At 48.9% G+C, this 21028-nt stretch overlaps 1 protein-coding gene across 2 annotated transcripts; it reads right to left on the reverse strand.

Annotated features, from left to right (window-relative positions):
• Window positions 1–118: 118 nt before the first annotated feature.
• ece2b (endothelin converting enzyme 2b) lies at window positions 119–20763 on the reverse strand. 2 transcript variants are annotated; one of them, XM_072391848.1, is made up of 18 exons: window positions 20659–20763; window positions 19561–19696; window positions 18426–18641; window positions 18138–18262; window positions 17910–18056; window positions 17285–17350; window positions 17017–17205; window positions 11948–12090; window positions 10134–10248; window positions 6662–6772; window positions 6453–6551; window positions 6262–6339; window positions 6048–6151; window positions 5436–5546; window positions 5088–5155; window positions 3867–4057; window positions 3666–3761; window positions 119–2340 (listed from the first exon to the last, which is right to left on the reverse strand). In XM_072391848.1, the coding sequence occupies exons 1-18, from the start codon at window positions 20743–20745 to the stop codon at window positions 2164–2166; spliced, it is 2259 nt and encodes a 752-aa protein (XP_072247949.1). In that variant the 5' UTR covers window positions 20746–20763; the 3' UTR covers window positions 119–2163. The 2 variants fall into 2 exon arrangements, with proteins under 2 accessions (XP_072247949.1, XP_072247950.1); XM_072391849.1 differs by having other exon boundaries at window positions 6662–6775; window positions 20659–20760.
• Window positions 20764–21028: the final 265 nt, after the last annotated feature.

A 21028-nucleotide genomic window follows, 5' to 3' on the forward strand; every position in this document is an offset into this window, starting at 1 on the left:
CAGAATATTTTCTTTTAAAGTTGTACAAAGTTGTGGATTTAACAAATTTATCTTTAATCAGGACCAGCAGCAGCGTCTTCAGCAAATAAACCAAATATATTCTTTACAAAAGCAAACATTGAGCTGAGAGCAGTTTGTACTTTTATTAAAGTACCGGTGACAGTAAGTAAAGTGCATCATGGGATGTGTAGTTTTTATAATCGGAGCAGAGCTGAGTGCTTCTTTGTGTTTATTGTTTTTTTCCATTCTGATAGAAAACATCTGATTTTACAAGTTCTCTGACATCAAAATTAAACCATAAAACCTCCATCAGACCTTTAACGACAGCAGCCTGCAACGCCGCTCTCTGATTGGACGAGCAGGAGGCTGGCGCCCCCTTCAGGACAGACACAGATTACAACAAACTAAGTTAAACCAACATCATTTCTACGGTACAAACACATGATTACACAGCTCTGACCTCACATGTTTGTCTGTACTTGTGAGGACCGTCACAGACTTGAAGCCTTACCTGAAACTAAACTTTCGCCTTCCACAGAGCAGGTGGAGATACTGAGAAATGCTTCCTGGATGGTTTAAAACTCAAACAGGACCTTTTTGAAGCCGAAGCATCCCCTGGACCCTGAACTAAACCTGACTGTAGAGGCCCTTAAAAGATGCGACTCAGAGTGGGGACCGAGTGAAATGTCCCCACAAAGATACCTGTACCTGTGTACACACACACACGCTAACATCTTTGGCAGGAAGCAGCTTCTTCAAACAAACACCAAAACACAGGGCATTGAACAGTGATGTCATCGGGAGGCAAAGCGTGCGCACACACTCTCACACACACACACACATATATTAGATAGTGTTTCCTGGGGTGAAATGCAGGTTCCTGAACGCACCACATCCATTAGTTCTTAAGGACATCTCTTCCTCACGGCTCATACTTTTAGTTTTATTTTGAAAAGCCCCATGATTCACCCAGTAGCTCAGCTCTTAAACGCCTCACTGATTCCTCACTCTAAACTCTCTCTAAGTTGGAAATTATCTACGTTAATTTTAGTTCCTGAATGTCTCACACTTATGAATATCCAAACATTCCATGTTTACTTTGAGTCCTTGAACAGTCTCGGCTCATTATGCCCCCTGTTGAGCTCTCAAAAGAAGACAAACCTCTCCAGGCTCTGAATCTCAGACTCTTATTCCAGCTCCTGGATCTCTCAGGTTTGGTTTCAGGTCGTTGGATGTTCTGGGTTCGGTTCAGTTCTGGCGTCAGGTTTGGTTTTAATGGCACACTGTAAAGGTTAATCTGTTATCCTACAAAATAAACTGTTTAAAATGTTCCAGTTTTCAGGTTTTAAGGCAGAATTGTTTATTCGGTTTGAAAATAAAGTCTAATTTGAATGAATTAGTTGCTTCTAACTGTCATCGTCTGGCTTTAAAAAGGATGAGCGGCCGTCTCTCGGTTATAATAACAGCACTAACTACGGATTCGTGTTTATAAGCTGAAGTTCAAGCAAACTGTGGAGGCAGAGTCCTTCTTTACCTTAAAAACAGTGATGTGATCACTCCTGACAGCTGAATTAAAGGGCTGTAACATTTACAACATGGGGACCAAAGAAATGTGTGAATATCGAGAAGTCTGGTTCCCTTTCATTGTTGGTCATCACTGAGAGGATTTTAACACATTATTTACAAGGTTTAAGACATAAAACCTTAATGGAACCGTGCAAATAATCAATTTAAACCTTCCGACTTTGATAAACCATTAATTTAATCTTTAGTGAGTTAAGCCAGTAATATTCCACCTTAACCAGGTCAGCTTCCTCACACATGGGAGGGATGTCACAGGTGAGCTTGGTATGAGGTCATCACAGTGATGTCATCAGATAGACAAAGTTACAGAGCTCTTACACACTCACACAGACTAAAGCCCATTAATATTAATAATCAATAACGGTGAAAACAGAAATCAGCGACACTGTCCCGCGAGGCTTCACGCCATCAGTCCGCCACGTCTGAAGTCCACTGAGTCCGTTTAGTTTCCAGACAGGAAGTGAGTCTGATCGTCACTAATTAACAACCCAATCAAACCTGTCAATCAGCAGACTGACCTAATTACCCCCCCCCCCCCCATCCCCAGGTAAGATAACAAGCCGGCCCTCTTCACTTCGTCTACCAGACCTCGCAGCGCCTCCCGGTGTTCATGGGCGTTCCCTCTGGACAGTTGAAGTGGCGGCTGAAGTCCGGAGAGTTGGCCAGCGTGCCGATGACTCTGTACCTGGGGGGGCTGTGAGGGTCGGTCACCAGGCCCTCATGAGCGCTCTCTGGAGTTCGGACGGAGCACCACACCTGTAAGATACAGCAAAGTCTGACATTCTGAACCTCCAACGGCCTTTTGGCCGGGCAAATAGCCTCATTTCAGACAGGCCTGCGCTGGGACCAAAGGTGGGAACCACAGGTGGGGACCAAAGGTGGGGATCACAGGTGGGGATCACAGGTGGGGACCAAAGGTGGGGATCACAGGTGGGGATTACCTGTGGGATGGATGGACTGGCTGCTTAGGAACAGGGAAGTTCAGCAGCTCACCAACCCATTCCTCCAACTGGTTTATCTAAGCAGCAACTGGGCTTCTTACTGGTTCTAACAGACGGTGTCACATCAGCCCAGTCCTGGCTGCCCTGCACCGGCTCCCTGTACATTAGAACCGATTCTAACATTTTACTGATCACCTTTAAAGCTCGTATGGGTCCCTGAACATATATCAGAGATGTTGGGCCGCGCCTTCCTGGCAGCTCCAAGAGCCTCAAATCTAAAAGAGCCTTTGCTATCAGGACCCTCGACTTGAGGACAAAAACCAAAACACTTACTGGTGGTCTGAGGAAACCAGGACTCTGCTCAGTATCTGGGCAGCAGTCCAAAGACAGATCAGTGATGTCTGCCGCGATAAACACACGATAAAGCACAGATCTGTGGAACTTGTGATGCTGGACATCCAGCAGAGACTCTACAGGTCCATGAAAGAGCCACCAACCCCCCCCACAGGAGGGAATCCCAGGGGTATGACATAAAAACCAGGAAGGACTGCTGGGACTCTGCGGTTCTGCTGCATTTTTTATTCCCTATAAGTTATTTCCTTATAGCCTGGTTCATGTTAGCCACAGCGTCACATTCTACGAACATCTGTAACTGGACGATGCAGCTGTTTGCTCAGCATATTCTGGGCAGGTTTTAGGGCCCTAACCCACAGCCAGTGGTTCTTTTGGGGGGATTTCGGCTCAGAGCTTTAAGGTCGAGGCTAAGAGCCTGAGCTGGACTGAAGCTAGCTTCGGTCACAGTGGCCCGGTACTGTAAACGTGGCTCTGAGGTGGAGAAAAGAGTCTGTTTCAGGTGGTGAAGAGGTGAGGACTGGGTCCGATGGCAGGAGTGTCCTCTGACAGGTACTGTTGGGTGACCATAATGAACAGAAACAGAACTGTCCTCTTGCTAAACTCGGAGGGATGCAGTTTTATTTGAAAAACAGCGGCGCTGTTACACCTCCTGCTGAACAACTCAAAGTTCCCGGTCACATGGCGTGCATGAGGCCACCTCATGACCTTCCAGTGAAACACCGGGTGCCTCGTGTTGAAAACTTAATGAGATAATTAAGCTGCTATTGGTCGCCGGTGCCAGCTCACCTGGGCGAATCCCACGAAGAAGAGCTGATCATTGGTGAGGTTGACAGCAGGGAGTCTTTTCTCATCCCCGTTCCTCTGCATCCAGGACCGGTACGCCTGGAGGGTAAACATCAGCTCTGAGACGCTGTGATGCACAAACAGTTTGTGGAGTACTTTAACGGACCGGCAGTACTGAGCAGTACCGCTGGGGTGCATACTAACATGGTACGCTGCCTTCAGGCCTCCGTTGTCTGCTATGTTTTCTCCCAGCGTCTGCTTCCCATTGACATGCTCTCCGTTGACGGTGTAGTGGCTGTACTGGTCCACCATGCACTCTGTTCTCTGACGAAACGCCTCCACCGAAGAGTTCTGCCACCATGGCCTCAGGTTGCCCTCTTTATCGTACTCACGACCTGTCGGACAGAGAGATAATGTCAGAAACAAAAGTCAATCAGTAAAGACGATCAGTCTGACAGCAGCCTTTACCCACAGCTGCCAACTCAAAGGACAGAACACGTGAATCTCAGGCTTCCTGCCGTTAAATAATGTTTCTGTTTTTATCAGACACTTTTATCCAAAGCTACTTACAAATTAAGCTATAACAGCTTTATAAAAGCTAACAATAAGCTACATAGAAGGAACCCAGGAGTCCGACTCTGTCAGAGGGGACAGAGTAGAGATAGGGTGCAGGCATAGAAGGAAGAGCAGAAAGATAAAGTGCAGAGATAGAGGGGGGAGGGAAGTACAAGGTAAGTGCTGGGATAGGAGATGCTCTCTGAAGAGCTGGGTTTTCAGGAGCTTCTTGAAGATAGACAGGGACGCCCCTGTTCTGGTAGCGCTCGGTAGGTCATTCCACCATCGTGGGACGACACATGAACAGAGTTTGGATTGTCTTAGGCGTGGTGTAGGAGCTGCTAGACGACAATCCTGGGACCAACGGAGGGACCCAGTTGGGACAGAAGCCTTTGCAAGAGCATTCAAGTAGATGGAGCCGTTCCATTAAGCTCTTTGTAGCTAACATCAGGGACTTGGATCTGATGCTAAGGGCAGCCAGAGGAGCTCAATGAACAGAGGGGGGACGTGTTCTTTTAGGCTGATCCAAGACCAGACAGCCCAACATGTCAGCAACCTCCTGTAGAAAGGAGGGTCTGATGTTTATGTCAGGAAACTGAAGAGGGAGCTGCTTCTCATTTACTGGATAAACACACAAACTAAAGGACGTCTGCTGGTGGAAGTGATCCAATGATCCGACTTCCTCAAGCGCTCACATCATAAATCACTACGACCACCAGATGGAGCTGTGGGGTAAAAGTAGTTCCTTCCGTCTTCCTTCAGAGGAAGGTCTCCTCGACACAAACAGACGCTGGAAAAACACTTTTTGTTCTTTTCTAAGCTCTCATCAGGACCTCCAGAGAGGACAAAACAAAAAAGGTTTAGACTCACCCTGATCATCGAAGGCATGCGTGAGCTCGTGTCCCATCACCACCCCGATGCCACCAAAGTTCAATGCCCTGAAAACACAACAGCACACAGTTTAAACTCGGTCTCCCCAAAGAGCCGAGGAGCTCACAGCAGCTCAAAGCTTTAGACTGAACATCATCAAGAAGGTGACCTTTGACCTTTCCTCGGTCAGAGGCCACCGAATCCAAACAGGTTACAGAGCAGCTCTAACATCACGATTATCATCACTACAGGTGGTGCTACAGCAAAGATATTGTTGACATGAAGGAGTTAAATAATGGAGTCATCACACAGGTGGGCACAGACAGGTAGATGTGGAGGTAAACAGACTTGGGGTGGTCGTGGGCGTAGAAAGGAGCCTGTAGGATCCCAGCAGGGAAGACGATGCCGTTCTTAGTGGGCATGTAGTAGGCATTAACTGTAGGAGGAGTCATGCTCCACCTGCAGGAGGAGAGGAAACAAGGAGGGGAGGAGTTAATATGAGGTTTAAACACAGCATCCAAACATACAGGGGTCGGATCCACAAATACTGTTTTTAACATCTTTAACAGGTTACATCAGAGCAAGACGACCCTCCAGATCAGAGATGCTGCTACGATTCATCCAGAAATACTGAATTATAACTACAACACGAGGGGATGGGACCCAACCGATGTACGGGCTCGGGTGGAGTCAGGGGCTCGGGTGGAGTCAGAACCAAACCCAGGATGGATGGTTGATGGAAAACACCACTCAAGGTGTAGTTTCTGTACTTGTGTCAAACACTTTCCAAATACTTTTGTCTGTGAGTAAAATCAGACTCGGAGGACAGTGTGGTGCGTTTTCTTTAACTCCTTAAAGTCTGATAAACTAAAGCAGAACATTTCCAGCTCAGTTCCCAGGACAGTTTGTGAATACGACCCCTGTGGAGGTGTGTTGGTGTCAGCCGGCTGTCTGGATTACTGGTCTTTGTTGGGAGTCTTCCTCAGCTGGTCGGCCATCACTCTGGCTGAGAAGTTGTAGAAGTTCAGCATGTTCTGGAAGAAGCTGTCGTCCGACACCTCATACTGAAACAGAGAGGAGGAGATGTTGTAGTGACGCTGTTGGCCAGCAGGGGGCAGCAGCCTGCCTGCTGAGCAGAAGTACAGCAGTTCCTGTAATATCATCTGAGACTCACCCCGTCATAAACATCATCCAGTTCTTTGGAATCCAGGATGAATTCGGGGAAGCCGATCATGTCGTATATCGCATCTGCCTGAGGAGAGAGCAAAGAAGAGGAAAATCATAGTTTTAATGGTTTGGCTGATAGTTCCAGCCTGTTAAACTGTGTTTGATGCAGGCAGTTAAGGGGCAGCTTGTTTCATGTACCTTGTCTTTCGCAGCTTGTCTGGTTTGGTCGTCCATCCAGCTGAGTCTATCCAGAGCGTGTTTAAACGCTGAGCGGATCTCATTTATCATTTCCTCTGCCTGATCAAGGAAGACAGGTGAGCTAAAGTTAACCAGAGCAGATCCAAGACCAGCTGGAAGTGCTGAATGGGATTCCTGTTTATGCACATGGAGGCAGGACAGTAACTTACAATCTCTTTACTGTGTTTGTCGAACGTTGCCTTCACGAACAGCGCTCCGAGAGCGAAGCCCAAAGTGTCGTCAGTGTTCCCGATGCAGGTCTGCCAGCGTGGGGTGCAGGACTGCAACAAAACATTACCAGTTACAGCCAGCTACAGCCAGCCACAGCCAGCCACAGCCAGCCACAGCCAGCTACAGCCAGCCACAGCCAGCTACAGCTAGTTACAGCTAGTTACAGCCAGCCACAGCCAGCCACAGCCAGCTACAGCTAGTTACAGCCAGCCACAGCCAGCTACAGCTAGTTACAGCCAGCTACAGCTAGTTACAGCCAGCCACAGCCAGCTACAGTTAGTTACAGCCAGCCACAGCCAGCTACAGCTAGTTACAGCCAGCCACAGCCAGCTACAGTTAGTTACAGCCAGCCACAGCCAGCTACAGCCAGCTACAGCCAGCTACAGCTAGTTACAGCCAGCTACAGCCAGCCACAGCCAGCTACAGCTAGTTACAGCCAGCCACAGCCAGCTACAGCTAGTTACAGCCAGCTACAGCCAGCTACAGCTAGTTACAGCCAGCCACAGCCAGCTACAGCCAGCTACAGCTAGTTACAGCCAGCCACAGCCAGCTACAGCTAGTTACAGCCAGCTACAGCCAGCTACAGCCAGCTACAGCCAGCTACAGCCAGCTACAGCTAGTTACAGCCAGCTACAGCTAGTTACAGCCAGCCACAGTCAGCTACAGCTAGTTACAGCCAGCCACAGCCAGCTACAGCTAGTTACAGCCAGCCACAGCTAGTTACAGCCAGCTACAGCTAGTTACAGCCAGCTACAGCTAGTTACAGCCAGCTACAGCCAGCTACAGCCAGCTACAGCCAGCTACAGCTAGTTACAGCCAGCTACAGCTAGTTACAGCCAGCCACAGTCAGCTACAGCTAGTTACAGCCAGCCACAGCCAGCTACAGCCAGCCACAGCCAGCTACAGCTAGTTACAGCCAGCCACAGCTAGTTACAGCCAGTTACAGCCAGCCACAGCCAGCCACAGCCAGCTACAGCTAGTTACAGCCAGCCACAGCCAGCTACAGCCAGCTACAGCTAGTTACAGCCAGCTACAGCTAGTTACAGCCAGCCACAGCCAGCTACAGTTAGTTACAGCCAGCCACAGCCAGCTACAGCTAGTTACAGCCAGCTACAGCCAGCCACAGCCAGCTACAGCTAGTTACAGCCAGCCACAGCCAGCTACAGCTAGTTACAGCCAGCTACAGCCAGCTACAGCTAGTTACAGCCAGCCACAGCCAGCTACAGCCAGCTACAGCTAGTTACAGCCAGCCACAGCCAGCTACAGCTAGTTACAGCCAGCTACAGCCAGCTACAGCCAGCTACAGCCAGCTACAGCTAGTTACAGCCAGCCACAGTCAGCTACAGCTAGTTACAGCCAGCCACAGCCAGCTACAGCTAGTTACAGCCAGCCACAGCTAGTTACAGCCAGCTACAGCTAGTTACAGCCAGCTACAGCTAGTTACAGCCAGCTACAGCCAGCTACAGCCAGCTACAGCCAGCTACAGCTAGTTACAGCCAGCTACAGCTAGTTACAGCCAGCCACAGTCAGCTACAGCTAGTTACAGCCAGCCACAGCCAGCTACAGCCAGCCACAGCCAGCTACAGCTAGTTACAGCCAGCCACAGCTAGTTACAGCCAGCTACAGCTAGTTACAGCCAGCTACAGCCAGCCACAGCTAGTTACAGCTAGTTACAGCCAGCCACAGCCAGCCACAGCCAGCTACAGCTAGTTACAGCCAGCCACAGCCAGCTACAGCCAGCTACAGCTAGTTACAGCCAGCTACAGCTAGTTACAGCCAGCCACAGCCAGCTACAGTTAGTTACAGCCAGCCACAGCCAGCTACAGCTAGTTACAGCCAGCCACAGCCAGCTACAGTTAGTTACAGCCAGCCACAGCCAGCTACAGCCAGCTACAGCTAGTTACAGCCAGCTACAGCCAGCCACAGCCAGCTACAGCTAGTTACAGCCAGCCACAGCCAGCTACAGCTAGTTACAGCCAGCTACAGCCAGCTACAGCTAGTTACAGCCAGCCACAGCTAGTTACAGCCAGCCACAGCCAGCTACAGCTAGTTACAGCCAGCTACAGCCAGCTACAGCCAGCTACAGCTAGTTACAGCCAGCTACAGCTAGTTACAGCCAGCCACAGTCAGCTACAGCTAGTTACAGCCAGCCACAGCCAGCTACAGCCAGCCACAGCCAGCTACAGCTAGTTACAGCCAGCCACAGCTAGTTACAGCCAGCCACAGCTAGTTACAGCCAGCTACAGCTAGTTACAGCCAGCTACAGCTAGTTACAGCCAGCTACAGCCAGCTACAGCTAGTTACAGCCAGCCACAGCCAGCTACAGCTAGTTACAGCCAGCCACAGCCAGCCACAGCTAGTTACAGCCAGTTACAACCAGCTAGACCCAGTCAAGACCAGTAAGAAAGAAGCAGAGACAGTTTAAGGGTGTTCACACCAGCCAGATACAGCCCCGACCACCTCACCATAAGAAGTTAGATTGTTTGCCGTGGTTAAGGAGAAGCAGCAGGTCCTTTAGCACTGGAGTAATAAATCCTACCAGTTTTATCCAGTTACAACTAGTGTAAAGCATAGAGAGAGGAACCTACTTCTGTTTCAGTGCAACATGTTGAAACCCAAATCAGATAAACCCCTTTAAAGAAGACCAAAAGTAACGTAGGTCTGGGCTGTGGTAGACCCTTCAGAACCAAATGAGAGTCAACAGGGGTTCAAATAACCAGAACACAAACAACAGGAAGCACGTCAGCCACTGTCACTAAAAATGTAGCTTCATTGGGTTCAAAACCAGTTAAAACCATTTCATGGAGTAAGAACCAGTGTTCCACGTGTAGAACCAGCTTCAGCCAGAACTAGCTTTAAAGAGTTTAAGCCAGTAAGTCTGTTAGAACATCATACAAACCAGTTTAAACCAATTACAACCTGCTATGACCAGTTAGAACCGGTCTGAACCAGTTACAACCATTTAAAACTTGTTACAAAAAGGGCCCGTTACAGCAGGCCACAGCCAGATAGACCTGTGAGAAACAGTTTACCCATTAACACACATTACATACAACTGTCCAGGATCCATAACCAGTCAGAACCAGTTACAACATTAACCAGCCACAGTTTGGTAAAACCAACGAGAGTTAGCAGAAGAGTAAAACCGGTACAGAGAAAGCTTTTAATCAGAACCAGAATGATGCTTTACATCTGGTTTAAACCCACTGGATGTCATCCAGGACCATAAAGAACCAGTAAGAACAGTAAGAGGCAGGTGCAGCAGATTAAAACCCAGCATGCCCAGTATCCCCAGCACAGACAGACAGCCAGAACCAGTCGGTACCACCAACCCAGAACCACTACAGCCAGGTGGAAAAACTCCACAAATCTGTAACAAATCTGTAACATTTAGGGCAGAAGAGCAGGTACCTTCTTGGTCCCGTAGAGACTCTCCAGCAGCTTGTCCTGAGCGTTCTCGAAGCGCTGATCCAGAGTGGCGACGTTCTTCTGAACCAGCGTCCACATCATGTAGTTGTTCAGCAGACTGCGGAGACGACATGAAAGCGAGCGAGTAGCAGGATCAGTTTCAAAAGGTACCCCTAACCTCGTTTCAAAAGGTACCCCTAACCCTAACCCAGTTTCAAAAGGTACCCCTAACCTCGTTTCAAAAGGTACCCCTAACCTCGTTTCAAAAGGTACCCCTTACCTCGTTTCAAAAGGTACCCCTTACCTCGTTTCAAAAGGTACCCCTTACCTCGTTTCAAAAGGTACCCCTTACCTAGTTTCAAAAGGTACCCCTTACCTCGTTTCAAAAGGTACCCCTAACCTCGTTTCAAAAGGTACCCCTAACCCTAACCCCGTTTCAAAAGGTACCCCTAACCCCGTTTCAAAAGGTACCCCTAACCTCGTTTCAAAAGGTACCCCTAACCTCGTTTCAAAAGGTACCCCTAACCTCGTTTCAAAAGGTACCCCTAACCTCGTTTCAAAAGGTACCCCTTACCTAGTTTCAAAAGGTACCCCTTACCTAGTTTCAAAAGGTACCCCTTACCTAGTTTCAAAAGGTACCCCTTACCTAGTTTCAAAAGGTACCCCTTAACTAGTTTCAAAAGGTACCCCTTACCTAGTTTCAAAAGGTAACCCTTACCTAGTTTCAAAAGGTAACCCTTACCTAGTTTCAAAAGGTAACCCTTACCTAGTTTCAAATGGTACCCCTTACCTAGTTTCAAAAGGTAACCCTTACCTAGTTTCAAAAGGTAACCCTTACCTAGTTTCAAAAGGTAACCCTTACCTAGTTTCAAAAGGTAACCCTTACCTAGTTTCAAAAGGTAACCCTTACCTAGTTTCAAAAGGTACCCCTAAACTAGTTTCAAAAGGTACCCCTAAACTAGTTTCAAAAGGTACCCCTTACCTTGTTTCAAAAGGTAACCCTTACCTAGTTTCAAAAGGTAAACCTAACCTAGTTTCAAAAGGTAACCCTTACCTAGTTTCAAAAGGTAACCCTTACCTAGTTTCAAAAGGTAACCCTTACCTAGTTTCAAAAGGTACCCCTAAACTAGTTTCAAAAGGTACCCCTAAACTAGTTTCAAAAGGTACCCCTTACCTAGTTTCAAAAGGTAACCCCTACCCCTTACCCTAACCCTCAGAGACGACATGAAAGCGTGCGACCGGCTACGATCATCAAATGAAAGAGACCCAAGTCACAGGATCACCTTCAAAGGTTAATCAGTAAATATCGCTCAGATGTTCGTTGTTCACTGACCGTCTTCCTCTCTAAGACCCTCCTCACCAACGCCTCCACCTCCTCTGAGGAGAGCTGGAGCCCCGCCCCCATCAGGGGGGCGATCAGCGGGGTCTCCGGCCAGGACCAGCCACTGAGGGACAGCTTCTACCACCAGGCTGTCCCCCCCCCCTCCAAGGACTGTCTATGCTTCCTGCACTTTAACCAGCTTTAACCAGCGGTGACAAACTGCTAAACTTTAACCTTTTTACTTTGCATTCATCGCTGCATCCATGGTCTGTTATTTAGATTTTATAGTTATTGTTTTTGCTACTTTTTTGTACATAATAGCATTTACTTTATATTTCATACTTTTTATCCTTATACTATAGCATTTTCTTATATTAAGATTTTCATTCAGTGTTAACTGTTCAGAAAGGTCAGCCCGGCGCTGAACCTTGGCACGCTGCCCGCCGGCAGCAGCATCTTTTCTGCTGTCGGATGGTTTCTGAAGCTGGCGGCTGACCTGCGGTCGGTCTTGTTGATGAGCTCGGACACCTGCTGCAGGTACTCTCTGGCGTACAGGACGACGGGTTCGGTGTCATTCAGCTCCAGAGGAGACAGAGAGAAGGTCAGGAACTCCAACCAGTTCACGGCCGGCGCCAGCAGCTGCAACGACAAACAGGAAGAGGCATGTGAGCAGGAACCAGAGGCCCGACCTGGAGCCAGAACCAGAGTTCATATAGTTACACGGACTCAGTTATCGTGTGAACATCCGTCCGACTCCACCTTCTCTTCCTCTAAAGCAGAACTATGGGATGTTTCAGGCTCACCTGAGCCATCCCTAACTATAAGCTTTATCAGAAAGGAAAGTTTCAGCCTGATCTTAAAGGTAGAGAGGGTGTCTGCTTCCTGAAGCCAAACTGGCAGCTGGTTCCACAGAGAGGGGCCTGATAACTGAAGGCTCTGCCTCCCATTCTGCTTTTAGGGGCCTGATAACTGAAGGCTCTGCCTCCCATTCTGCTTTTAGGGGCCTGATAACTGAAGGCTCTGCCTCCCATTCTGCTTTTAGGGGCCTGATAACTGAAGGCTCTGCCTCCCATTCTGCTTTTAGGGGCCTGATAACTGAAGGCTCTGCCTCCCATTCTGCTTTTAGGGGCCTGATAACTGAAGGCTCTGCCTCCCATTCTGCTTTTAGGGGCCTGATAACTGAAGGCTCTGCCTCCCATTCTGCTTTTAGGGGCCTGATAACTGAAGGCTCTGCCTCCCATTCTGCTTTTAGGGGCCTGATAACTGAAGGCTCTGCCTCCCATTCTGCTTTTAGGGGCCTGATAACTGAAGGCTCTGCCTCCCATTCTGCTTTTAGGGGCCTGATAACTGAAGGCTCTGCCTCCCATTCTGCTTTTAGGGGCCTGATAACTGAAGGCTCTGCCTCCCATTCTGCTTTTAGGGGCCTGATAACTGAAGGCTCTGCCTCCCATTCTGCTTTTAGGGGCCTGATAACTGAAGGCTCTGCCTCCCATTCTGCTTTTAGAAACTCTGGGAACCACAAGGAAACCTGCAGCCTGAGAGCAAAGTGCTCTGTTGGGGAAATATCCAACTGTGAGATCTTTAAGATGTGATGGAGCTCGGTCATTAAGAGCTTTATATGTGAGGAGAAGAACCTTAGAATCTATTCTGAATCTAACAGGGAGCCAATGAAGAGAAGCTAAAACTGGAGAAACATGATCTCTGCTGTTAGTTCAACAGACAGTAGTTCTGAGTCATCCAGGTCTTTATGTCTTTAGGACAGGCTTGTAGTCTGACCAACCTGTTGGTTTTATCTGGTTTCATAGATAAGTAAGGTAAGATTTTGTGGATAATCTCTTAAGGTCGGTGCCCATCTGAAGCCTCAGAAACCTTATTCTGGTTTCTCCTTCCTTTCTTTTTACCAAAAGCTTCCTGTTCTGCACTGAACTCTGAGACGGAGTCAAGCAGTCATCAGTCTTCAGTTACGCTTCATACGCGTCACAGTTCCTCAGATTACTCTGACCTGATTCAGGTTAAGGTGATCTTTGTCTTCTTCGGAGTCAGATAACCATCAGGTTAATACCTGTAAAGCTGGTGTTTCTGCTCCTATTCAACTGACTTTAACTTAAGAAACCTGCTGCTGTAACACTAAGGAAAGCTTCACAGCACCATGCCCCAAGTCCCTTCAGCCAGAAAACAAAGTGATGCTGAATTAATTTAAAGAACACTGGCAGATCCAGGAAAGTGACATGGCAGCTTTTATTAACAACAGCTGAGGGAGCTGCTGAGGAGTCAGGATCCCGCCTGGATCAGTATATCAGGGGTCCCTTACGCTGCTCCAGTCCTACCCAACCAATGGGAGCGCCTCCTCCAGCATGGCTCCTCCCACCTGTGGAGTCCCACAGGGATCTATTTTAGGTCTATTGCCATTTTCTTCATACGCGGTACCCCTGTGCTCCATTTTCCGTAGGCACAATATTTCCTTTCACTGTTATGCAGATGACCTTCAGATTTACCTCCCTTTAGTACAAACTGCAGTCATCTCAAGTTAAATAACAATAAAACTGAGGTGTGTGGATGCCATTAAATCTGTTGCCAGTATGGGCCCCTCGCCTCCAGAACCAGCCTGAATATAAAAGGTGATTGAAAGCTCCTTTCAGCAGCTTCGGCTCCTGGAAAAAGTGAAGCTACATTTGTATTTTGATGACCTGGAAAGGGTCATTCACGCGTTTATTCTCTCCAGGCTTGCTTTTTGCAGTTCTTTTCACATTGGAGTTGGTCCCTTGGTGCAGATTGTTATGTGTGATGGTTTTTCTGTTGCATTCATTCTTATTCTATGAATCTTTATTAATATCTGTGTAAAAGCACTTTGATATACTCTGGTTGTTTAAATAAATGTGACCGGTGACCTTGTGACAGGACCAGAGGTAGGGGTACAAAAACAACAGATATAATGATCGGTGCAGAGGCAGTGAAGGACGACAGGTGGAGCAGCGAGCTGCAGACAGCTGCAGAAAACTGCAAAAAGCTGCAGAAAACTGCAAAAAGCTGCAGAAAGCTGCGCAACACAGGAAGTAAATCCAGGACAAGAATAAAGATCTGCTGGATTTACCTGCTGGAGAAAAACAACGTGATGCAGAGTTAGCTTAATTGTTGCTGTCAGTCAGTAACAACTGATCAGCTCTGTGGTTCTGACCCGTTTGCTTTGCTCGGTCCAGATTTAATTCAATAACCCGATCGTTTCTCCCTCTGCTCTGTAAATCAGGTTCCTGTAATGAAGCTAACGGCACATTTACTTCAGTGCTCTGAATCAGAAACAGCAGCTGCTCATCGATCAGAGACGGAAACACGGGTCAGAACCTTATCGTCATCGCCTCTGACTCAGAGCCGAAGCCTCGGTTAGCTCCTCGGTTCTGTTCCACTCCGACATGGGAGGAAGTTCTTCTCTTTGCTCGGTTTTAACTCATTCAACACCAGAATCTCTGCTGTTGAATGAGTTGGTTTCATATTAAGAATAAACCAGCTGTTCTCCAGATAAAGGAGTTCGCTCATCACTGTGCAACAGCTTCACGTGCACGGCTGTACAGTACAGAGCCCAGAGGAACATCTGTTTATGCAACAGTGTTGTTCCATCCCACAGCTGTAGGGGGCACCAGGGAGCACAAAGCTGCCGGACTCAAACAGCCTCACTGGGAGCAGCAGCAGATTCATGTGATCGTTCTACCTGAAGTCCGAGTGTCGGGTTTTAAAAGGTGAGACCCCCCCCGCAGACCCTAACCCTTACCCCCCCCCACGGCAGAAACAAGAAGCAGCTACATCTGACCTTTTACTGCTCCTCTGCAGAATAAACCTGAGGAAGAGTTAGTTCTGCATCCTTCTATCTGCCTCAATGTTTATGTAACAACCTGTTATCTAACCCCCACCACTCAGAGATGCAGGCACATAGCAACGGCTCATGGCAACAGTCGCCATGGTGACCCCTGAAGCATCCGCAGCCTTGAAGGACAGAGAGCTGCTGCAGAAAGGCTGAGACACACACACTGATAATAAACACACACACACACACACACACAGCCTCTCTGACCTTAAAACCTGGACATGACTCATCACTTTATCCCATGACTCTGATCTCTGACTCGTCACTTTCTCCGTCTGCCTCCACACACATTTTCCAGATTCTTCTCCTCACATAAAGCTCTCAGTGAGCTTCTGTCCTTCTGTACTGAGAGTTCACCTGAGCTACCTGCTGTGTGACATCATCAGCTGAGCTGTTGCTACAGAAACAGCAGCCCAACCACTGATGGAGACCTCTGAAGGTTCCTCTCTGCTGCACCTCAGCTGGTTTATGTTTTATTCTGTAGCAGCTGATCTTTAATAATAACTAGAAAAAGCTGTTCCTGCGAAACAGCAGTGAGAATGCTTTTTAAGTTGAATGGGATTAGTTGAACATGCTCAAAAAGCTGAATCTAGTGAAAATTTATCAGAAATCAAGTGAGCAATAGTTAAAATGGCTTCAGTGTAATATACAGCAGGGAGTGGAAGAGTGATGTCATCAGTGATGTCATCAGTGACAGGAATGTTTGTAAACAGCTGCGGCTTAACGAGCTCTCTCCCTGTATAACCTGCAGAAATTGCATTTTGGATACTATGACCTCCTGTGAGAAAACCGGAAGAGCGAGGAAAATAATTTGAAGACCGTAAGAAGCAGAAGGCTTGGAGGAACGCAGCAATGTAGTTTTTATTTCAATGGAGTGAAAAAAATTTAAACGGCAGCGAGTTGAACACAGTTGAACCTGTCTCTGGCGTTCCACCAAATTTACATTGGAGTTAGTGAGAGAAATTGAAAGGTTTCTCTCGCTTCAAGGCTCATAGCTGAAATTCTGTAAATGTGAGCTCTTTAGTAGTTGCATCAGCTGAAAGAGGACAAGTGTACCTACATTTTAAGGTATAATTTGTTTGTCTGAGTTAAACAGCATGAAAGTTAGAGGAATTTGTTTGAAAATCAGAAAATGTTAAAATGATCAGTCTGCCACTCTAATCTTCTCATTCATAAAAATCAAGAAGGAGCAAAAATTTTCATGTTTTTTAAACTGTCATATTTCAAAATTGGCTTAATATTTTAAAAAGCTGAATAATTTGGTAATAGCTTAATGTGAAGATTTTACAGTTTGAATGGTGTCTCCAGCTGAATGTATGTTGAACTAGTTAGGTTGGAAAGAGGAGGAAGTTTTTAAAGAGTTGAAAGAAATTGCCATTCATTTGAATGACGGGAAAATTTGAATTAAAAGTTAAATAGTTTAAAAAGTGTAAAAGATATCAACACCAAAAGTCACAGCATAAATCTCCTGAAGGAGCTGAACGTTTGATACCAAAATTGTTGAAATCGGTGAAAGATTGCAGGAGTAGTTAAGTGCCAAAAAAGAGAAACAGGAAAACAATAGTGAGAATGCCTTAAAGCATTCTCACAATTAATCCTGCAGGGACATGATTCACCTTCAGGGATAATAAAGTTGTTCCTGAGCAGGTTTCAGGTTCCACAGCTTCAGAGTTAAACCGGTTCAGGACTGAAGGACCCCCCCGCCTCACCTGCAGCTCGGCGATGGTGACCTTGTGGTAGATCTTCTCCTCATCGCGCCGCTGGTCCTGTGGGACGGTGATGTTGGCGAGCGCCGTCTCAAACTCCAGAATCTGTTGCATCTGAGCCTGAGTGGCGCTGCGCTCGCCGCCCAGCAGCATCCCCAGCTCCACCATGTAGTCCAGGTACGCCACCAGAACCTGGAACCAGAGCCAGGTGAGTCCGGACCGGCAGGCAGCGAGGCCCCCCCAGCACACACTCACCAGCACGGCCTCTCACCTTCTCATTGGCCGTCTTGTTGAGGTAATAGTCCCTGGATGGCAGGAAGAGCCCTGATTGGTCCACCTGCAGAGGAGATTGACAGGTGGGTCGCACCTGAGGCCCAAACAGCCGCAGGCCCTCCGAACAAACATCAGATCTGACGGATCACGTGTTCTGGATTTTCCTGTCGAGTCGGCGCTTATTTTTCAGATTTTACAGAACTTTGTTTCATCAAACTCTCATTTTAACCATAAAAGATTCAGAAACTGTCTGAAAATGTCAAACCGGCTGATTTTTCTGGTCCTGGTTCTTTATTCTAAAAAATTAACCATTTTCAGGTCTTTTTATCGTTTCTGAAGCATGAAAATGACTCGGATTCATCAGAAGGAGCAGGAGTCCTTTCTGCCTGGGGTTTGGACCCTCTTCCCCGAACCTCCCCCCGGTCCCGGTTCCCCCGAACCTCCCTCCGGTTCCGGTTTACCCGAACCTCCCTCAGGTCCCGGTTCCCCTGAACCTCCCCCCGGTCCCGGTTCCCCTGAACCTCCCCCAGGTCCCGGTTCCCCCGAACCTCCCCCCGGTCCCGGTTCCCCCGAACCTCCCCCCGGTCCCGGTTCCCCTGAACCTCCCTCAGGTCCCGGTTTACCTGAATGACGTTACTGTTGGAGTTTTTGGGGTCGGCGCTGACCCCGACGCTGAAGAACGGCTGAACCCTGTAGGGACCCGACACCACCATCAGAACCTCCAGGAAGTTGTCTTTGTCCCAGGGGCCCGTCATGTTCCAGCCGCCGATCTGCGGACAGAACACAGGAACCCATCTTTGGGTTTTGTGCTGCTGCAGGACTCGGCCTGAGGAGATGAAAGCGGCGGTTACCTTGGCGATGAGGTTCATCAGAGGCTGCGCTCCCAGCTCTTCGATCCTCGCCGTGTTGAGGCAGGACAGATAGTACGACTGCGTCTTCCTCTCCGCCTCGCTGCTGCCGTTAAAAGTCCCGTTTTCTGAGGAGGAGAAGAAGAAGAGACCGACTGATAAGAACCAGCTCCACCCGAATGTGCCTCCTCCCTGTCTCCTCCCGCCTCTCTGCCTCCTCCCTCCCGCCCCCCTGTCTCCTCCCGCCTCTCTGCCTCCTCCCTCCCGCCCCCCTGTCTCCACCCACCGTACCCAGCAGGTGCTTGAGCAGCGCCTGGTTCTGCTCCCAGATGCTGTTGAAGGTGGACCAGCGCGAGCGTCCGTCCGGCAGCGGGTTCTTCCTCATCCAGCCGCCGCAGGCGAACTGGTAGAAGTCCTGGCAGGGGTCGGCACTGCGGTCCATCGCCTCCACCATCTGACTCGCCACCGTGACGCACGCCTCCGACAGACACAGGCCACGCCCACTGTCTGAAAACAGAACAACAAGTGTAAAGGAGGTAGAGGAGGGGGTACAGGGAAGGAAGAGAGGGTGAGTAAATAAGGGAGAAGAAGAAGAAGATCAGAAAGATCGGTACGAAACGAGGAGGGAAGCTGAGAATGAAGGAGATGAGAAATGAAAGCCGGGTGAGAAGGAAAAGGAGTGGGAAGGAATAGAATCATAGGTGAGGAGGGCAGAGAGAAAGGAAAGGAGGAGGCAGGAAGGTTTGAGAGGAGAGGAAAGGAGGAGGCAAAGGAGGAAAGGAAAGGAGGAGGCAGGAAGGTTTGAGAGGAGAGGAAAGGAGGCGGCAAAGGAGGAAAGGAAAAGAGGAGGCAGGAAGGTTTGAGAGGAGAGGAAAGGAGGAGGCAAAGGAGGAAAGGAAAGGAGGAGGCAGGAAGGTTTGAGAGGAAAGGAAAGGAGGAGGCAAAGGAGGAAAGGAAAGGAGGAGGCAGGAAGGTTTGAGAGGAGAGGAAAGGAGGAGGCAAAGGAGGAAAGGAAAGGAGGAGGCAGGAAGGTTTGAGAGGAAAGGAAAGGAGGAGGCAAAGGAGGAAAGGAAAGGAGGAGGCAGGAAGGTTTGAGAGGAGAGGAAAGGAGGAGGCAAAGGAGGAAAGGAAAGGAGGAGGCAGGAAGGTTTGAGAGGAAAGGAAAGGAGGAGGCAAAGGAGGAAAGGAAAGGAGGAGGCAGGAAGGTTTGAGAGGAGAGGAAAGGAGGAGGCAAAGGAGGAAAGGAAAGGAGGAGGCAGGAAGGTTTGAGAGGAAAGGAAAGGAGGAGGCTGGAAGGTTTGAGAGGAAAGGAGGAGGCAGGAAGGAAAGCAGAGCAGAAAGAAGAAAAGAAAGAAAAGAGCGACATCGGGAAGGAAAGTAACAGCAGCGAGTGATGGGAGGATGGAAGAAGATGGCGCTCTGTTACCTGAGCTGAATCCCAGTCCCAGAACCACGAGGCAGGCCAGCAGAGCCAGCAGGGCGGCCAGCAGCATGACGCCGAGCAGAACCTCCAGCTGAGTCCTCCTGCCCAGAATGTCCACGCCCCCCTTCCTGAAGCCCACCTGAGACAGAGACACACTTCTTCTGTCCTCAGATCATCCACCCCGTCCCACCAGAACCCGGTTCTGTCCTCACAGAGCAGCAGTTACCACCCAGCTTTATGACCCAGAAAGGAAAGCAGGGCCAGAGGTGCATTCAGGGTCAACATCTGGAATAAACCGGCTTCTTTTTTTTGTTTAAATGGAAAAACAGGAAACGTTCAAATTGAGTTTCTTGAAGCAGAATTCATGTGAACCGATTAAGGCAGCAGCAATAATCCAATTAGGATCATTTGGACACCGTTAACTGACCAAATGGGTCTTATTATGGTCTAGCAGCACATTTCCTGCTGGGAAACGGGGCGCCGCCTGCATCCAGGACTGAAAAAGCTCTGGAAGGGAAGAAGTTTTATTCTCCTTTCATGCATCAGGTGTTAAAACTCAGCAAACTAAGCCTCAGATCAACACCAACACTTATTATCTACTGACCGAAAAGCTCTTCATCCAAAGAAAGTTCCCCAAAGAAACAAAAGCCCCCCCACAAAGAAAGAAAAGCCCCCCCCCCCAAAGAAAAGGGTTAAGGTTTCATTTCCTGCTGACTTTGCATTAATCACACGTTGAATTTTTGTCTTTTCTGCTGCAGACATCAAAGGTTTGATGTGTCGGACTCCTGTTTACGGGTCTGACCCCCCCCCCCCCCCCCCCCCCCAGCTTCTACTCCCCCCTCAGCCTCTGCTCCCCCCCACAGAGCTCATATTTGTCCTGGGAACCCTGAAGGAGCAGCAGAAGCAACTCGTGTTCACTGCAGCCTGCCTGGCAGCGCTCCAGTCCCCCCGCTGCTCCTCTTTGTTGGTGGTGGAGCCCCACTGAGGGCCCCCTGTGGAGGCCCCCTGTGGAGGCCCCCCAGGTTTGGCTCCAGGAGCAGGTTCTGTCCTGGGACTACAGAGAGTTTACTGAAGTTTAACATGTGTGCTGCGTTCACTGACCTCCACTCGGTCGGGAGACGAGGCCGCCTCAGCCGCAGTGTCCGACGCCTCCTCCTCCTCTAAAGTAGCTCGTTTGTAGCTGGACATCTGCAGGCAGAAACAGATCTGAGGTCAGCCGGGACAAACCTGCAAACAGCCTCTGCCGCATGACCATCAGGTCCGGACCAGAACCAGAACCAGCGCTGGTTCTGAGGAGGCGTTCAAATGATGGCTGTGACAGCGAAAACTTTCCCATCGATCACCTCTCTGCATCCATTATTCAAAATGAGGCAGAACCTCTGAGACGTTAAAGATTTCAGGTTTTATTCTGCAGACGGACCGACCCGCTTTAAAGCAGCCCCCCCCCCCCCCACAGTGTTCTCCAGTCCAG

This window comes from Leuresthes tenuis, unplaced genomic scaffold (genome assembly GCF_036924035.1).
Source record: "Leuresthes tenuis unplaced genomic scaffold, fLeuTen1.0.hap1 SCAF_9, whole genome shotgun sequence".
Taxonomy (NCBI): Eukaryota; Metazoa; Chordata; class Actinopteri; order Atheriniformes; family Atherinopsidae; genus Leuresthes; species Leuresthes tenuis.